This window comes from Habropoda laboriosa, unplaced genomic scaffold (assembly GCF_001263275.1).
Source record: "Habropoda laboriosa isolate 0110345459 unplaced genomic scaffold, ASM126327v1 scaffold486, whole genome shotgun sequence".
Classification (NCBI taxonomy): domain Eukaryota; kingdom Metazoa; phylum Arthropoda; class Insecta; order Hymenoptera; family Apidae; genus Habropoda; species Habropoda laboriosa.
Genome location: NW_017100724.1, coordinates 1,004,911 through 1,010,464, shown reverse-complemented (window position 1 = coordinate 1,010,464; position 5,554 = coordinate 1,004,911). Strand labels below are relative to the sequence as shown.

General features: G+C 27.4%; 2 protein-coding genes across 2 annotated transcripts in view; both read left to right on the top strand.

The window, feature by feature from the left end:
* LOC108577060 (double-stranded RNA-specific editase B2-like) overlaps positions 1–3,579 on the top strand; it is a 4,929-nt gene extending 1,350 nt beyond the window's left edge. The window contains 4 exon segments of the mRNA XM_017940155.1: positions 1,366–1,984; positions 2,429–2,580; positions 2,582–3,164; positions 3,453–3,579. Of these exon segments, the coding sequence (XP_017795644.1) occupies positions 1,366–1,984; positions 2,429–2,580; positions 2,582–3,164; positions 3,453–3,568 (1,470 nt within the window). The 3' untranslated portion in view covers positions 3,569–3,579.
* Positions 3,580–4,472: 893 nt separating this feature from the next.
* LOC108577094 (intraflagellar transport protein 22 homolog) lies at positions 4,473–5,384 on the top strand. Its single transcript, XM_017940192.1, has 4 exons — positions 4,473–4,511; positions 4,702–4,871; positions 4,939–5,138; positions 5,218–5,384. The coding sequence occupies exons 1-4, from the start codon at positions 4,473–4,475 to the stop codon at positions 5,382–5,384; spliced, it is 576 nt and encodes a 191-aa protein (XP_017795681.1).
* Positions 5,385–5,554: the final 170 nt, after the last annotated feature.

The following is a 5,554-nucleotide window of genomic DNA, read 5'->3' as shown; positions in this document are numbered from 1 at the left end:
AATGTGGCAAAAGTTTTCATTATACTAGTACAAATAGTGGAAGCATTTTTTGGTAACATTCTGGTAGTTATACCAAAATATATTATAGTTTCACATTACATTTAATATGTATACCAGAAATCTATTACAAAATGATTCATACATACAAGCATATGTATACATCCTATTAAAGCATTATTGATCATATACATATTTCTTTTGGTATGTAAAGTAAATGGATATGTAGATTATTTTTGAAAGCATTTAAACTTAATATAAAAGAATCACCATTGCTTAAGCATTCTCTAGTAAAAACTATATTATTATGTAAAAAAAATATATCATAGACTAAGTTATAAATTATTCAAATCTAATCTTAAGATTGATATTGATAAGAATAATTTTTTCAATTGTAAAAAATTTCAATTGTAAAAATCATTCATTCTTTTCTTTTATTCTAAATGCAACAATTTTCTAATCCTTTCTATAGAAATATTAATAATAAAGCAATTATGCTTCTTTATGAATAGCAACATTCATAAAATATATTAATTTTCTATTCTAAGTCATATTATTAAAAAAAAAAGTAAAACAACAAAAAGACATTAGAAATATTTTGCATTCATCACAATTAAAGTGTGTAGTTGTGCCATTTGTTGTTTGCAATACTTTATCCATTTGCATGTACTAATTAGTGGTCCCTACTTTCCCCTCCCCTGCATTGCAGGAACTAGTAGCTATACAACAATACCGAGGAGGTCTATTCAGCCAGGGGCTAGTTCGTCAGTTACCCACATAGCATAGCCTGCCATAGGCCATATTTTTGATAACATACTGAACTGATGTTTAAATAACATAAACTATAGTGATGTTTGTCATTTTGAATAATTATATTTTATACACAAATTACCAAATAGATATATTTATTTTAACTTTTACAACATATAAAACTTTTTCTGTAATATTAAATTTTAATAATTATAAAACATAAACATAACTTACATGTTGGCTTTGCTGCTATTTTGAATTCTTATTATTTGTAAAATTTTAACTCAAACATATTTATTTTCATAAACATATACAAATTAGTTTTGTACACAATTTACCTACAAAATGAATATTTATTATAAAGTATATGATAATGAGAATTTCATTTACAATTGAAACTTTATATTATTCTTCATATATAATTTTTTACTTTTAATTGTATAAAAACTCAGTTCAGTTATACATATGGAAATATTGGCCCCACAAGTATTTTGGCTGGTATGAGTTATGGGGGTAGCATTAGACTGCTTTCAAATGCATATACGATGCTAGACCTTGGTGGGATAGCACAACCGTAGAGGTTCCTTGTGTAGCGGCGACCCACCCTATGTTTTTCAGTACAATCAACAAGGAGGATTTCAAGGGTCACAGCCTTCTCAGAATCAACAAAGTAATTACAAACAAGGAGGTGCACAAATCTCTCCAGCATTTAAACCACAACAACAACAACAATTGCCAATGCAACAAGCAGCATCAAGAAATCTGCCACAAGGGAAACCTCAACAACCACAGCAACAGCAATCACAACAAATTAAACAATCACAACAACCTATTGCAAGTTCTCCTCAAAATCAGCCACAATCTCAATCACAATCCCAGCCTCAGTCTCAACCTCAACCTATACCACAGTCTCTATCACAACTTCAGCTTCAATCTCAATCCCAAACACAGTCTTTATCTCAACTTCAGGCTCAATCTCAACCTCAGCGATTGAAGCCAATTTTAAAACAGCCTTCTCATACTCAACAACAAAGTGGAACAACAGTGCAAAATAATCCTGTTTCATCTACTCAACCATCAGTTCCTACTCCAACACCTCCTGTATCAAGTAATTCTAATCCTACACCACCAATAACTAATAATACATCTGAAGTAAAAAATGAAACTCAAGTGCCTGAAAATGCAGATGTTGAAATGCAAGAACAACATCCAAGATGGAGGCGTAAGGCTCCTGGGTGTAAGTATTGAAAGTTAATAATTAATAACATCAGCTTTAATTTTATGTTTTTCTAAATCATTTAAAAAAGTTTTTTAAAGGAGATACATTTTTTAATATATGTAAATTTATACTGCATAAATTACTTAAAATTTCAAAGAAACAGTTACAGAATGGAAAAGATGATCCATATTTATCTCAGTTATTAAAAATATCAAATTTATTTGACATTATATAATTATATAGTATTAATTACTTTTTAATGTTAAATGACTATTGGCAAAATGATGATAATTCACTGCGCAAATTTGAAGATTAGAATAATTGTCATGTGCTTCAGTAATTTACTGTTGAGCTGTGACATGTTAATAACCATTGTGAATACTAATGTACTGATATTAATATAGAACAAAATTAACGAATTGTTCTATTGTTTAATAAATTAAATCAAATTTATATCTTTAGTTAGGGTAAATAAAAGACTGAAACGACTTCGCTTGAATCAACGTTTAAGGAAAACATTGCAACCAAAGAATGCAATTATGGTACTAAATGAAATGAAAGCAGGAGTGCAATTCACATTTCCTGAAACTCAAGGACCCATGCCAAACTTCTTTTAAAATGAAAATAAAATGAAAACAGCTTGATGGTAAAACTTATGTTGGACAAGGATTATCTAAGCCACTTGCCCGTCAAAATGCTGCTGAAAATGCACTGAAGGCTTTATTACTTGAAAAAATGACAGCAGCAACTATGAAAGCACGCATTGATGCTGAATCAGATGGACAAGCAAATCAATCTACAGAGCCATCTAATATACCAAAAGATGATAATAGTGAAGAAGGTGGAACACCAATGGATACTAGTATTGATGAAAGTGATGAAATTCCATGGAGTTCTTTAGCTAGCTTTGCATTATATAAACTTTTCCTTGAATGGCACAATCAAGGAACATCAGTTCCAGTTCCAAGACCAGGATTACCATCACCTGTGAAAGGTGCTAAAAGAGAGATTACTCATGTCCAAAAAACTCCAGTTCAAAAAGAACTTCCACCCAATGCAACAAACATACATCCTGTAATGTTATTAAATCAAATGAGACCAGGTTTAACATATGTAGAACTTAACCGTGTCGGTAATCCACCTAACACAATGTTCACTCTTGCTGTTGATATTGATGGCATTGAGTACACAGGAATAGGTAATGTAACATACAGTTTGTTACTTAGATTGATTTATATTCTAGTTTAAAATTTTATATAAATATGCCATACATTAAAAAAAAAGAAACAGTTATATATTTTACATCTCATAGTAAGATATACCTTGATAAAATTTAACTCCAGATGCACATTTTTTCATTCTTTTATGTATGGAATGTATTTTAACTCTTTAATACATATTAGCAATTACATATGCGACGGAAATACTTTGTTTTTAATGCTTAATTTTATTTTCTTCTTACCAAAAATATATGGATATATTACAGCAAAAAACAAGAAAGATGCCAAGAAAATAGCAGCAAAATCTGCACTTATGGCTTTGTATGGTTTGAATTATCCAGAAGAAATTAAACCAGTAGGTCAAGATCAACCAATGGCTTAAAAGTATATATAGACAACATTAACTTTTGTAATATGTAAATTGAATATTATGACATTGTTATTCATTCAATGACCACTTCACATCATATATTATGAGAATTACTGCATATTGCAGAAAACATTCTAAAAATTTGACAACTGCAATAATAATATAAAAACTTTATAACATACGTATTTATAAATATATAGCATTCATTTATACATAATTGTGTATAATATTTAAATGTCTATCATTATATAAGATGTACGAAAATGTTCTTTCTTATGAAAGTTATGTTATAATAGAAATAGGAAACAGTATAGCGAATATTCTTCACCAAAATGATCAATATATTTCTTTTATAAATAAAAATGTATAGTCAATATACTAAATCGGAATGATCAATGTATTTCTTCAATCAATAAAATTGTATAATACATAAGAATTATCAATATATTGCATCAGAATAATTAATATGTTTATCATTGAAATTGTATGTTTTTATACTTGTATTTAATTTGTATTTACAATAAATTAACGCTTTAGTATCGATCATCACGTTTTGAATATACAATTATTTTATTACTATGTTAAAATACTTTAGTATGTAGTATACAATCCCATATTTTATATCCATTCTTTTATCCACTCAAACTGAAATTTTGTAATATATTACAGGAAATTGAAATATACAAATAAATTTTTTGCTCAGCAATAATTACTATATATTAAGATATGTTACTTTTAATTTTTAATTTATTGTACATCAAATTTTTGTGTTCATCCACATTAGTATAAGCATTTGATATGCCATTAGAAATCTAGCTGCAAATACATGGGTGTAAATAGGTTGTTATGACAACAATTTTCCAAACATTCCACTTTGCATTAAGACACTCATGTGAAATGAAAGCATACTTAAACTATGCAACCACTAAAAATTATAGTTGTAGGACCTATTAAGGTAAAGTTTAACGTATTTGTATCTTATATACGAATATAATATTTTTATTGTGTAAAAGTAGATTGTATTCCTTATTTTATATTCTGTATGTGAGAACAGTAATAAAATAGAACATGTAGTTAACATATATATGTATATACATACAAATTGAATTAGTTTCAAGATTTTAATTATTTGAAAAAATATTTAGAGTGGTAAAACAACAATCTCTAACTTTCTTGCGGATGCTACGGAAATACCATACGATTATCATCTAACACAAGGTGTTCGAATATTAGAGTTTGAAGTACAAAATATAAATGTGAATAACAAAAGTATGACGAAAGATATTGAGCTATGGGATTGTAGTGGAGATCATAAGTATACAGGAATATTTTATTCATTAAAAAATAATAAAAATATAGAATATAATATGGAAATATTTTAGATACGAAAGTTGCTGGCCAGCTATAAGAAAAGATATCCATGGTGTTATATTTGTGTATAATGATACATCTAATGAATGTTTAAAAGAGATTCAACAATTATATGATTATTTTATTGAACAAACAAAATTAGGTCCAGAAAAATGTGTAATTCTTTGTTATGACCCAGAGAAAAAAAATCCTGAAATATCAAAGGTTATTTGTAAGTATTAAATGGTATATATACATATAACGTTAACGATTACTGTATCCACAATAATATTTTTATTTATTCTAATCAGCTTCAACATTCATAAAAGTATCCCATGTAAAATGCAATATAGAAAGTGGCGGTAATAAATTGAAAGCTGATTTTTCATCATTCATAAGTACAATACTTAATAAAATGCACAATTACACGAATCCAACAGATAAAAATATTTCAAATGACAACAATATACTATTTTAATAATATGACTTAATGTCATATAGTGTAACACATTCTAAGAATCTTATCTTAAAAATATATTCAGATTAGTGAATATTACCATTTTATTGTAACAGATTAAGCATTTCTTTGTACAATATTTTTATTTTATATATATTTACATTATTTTTATTATATTTCATCATTTTTAT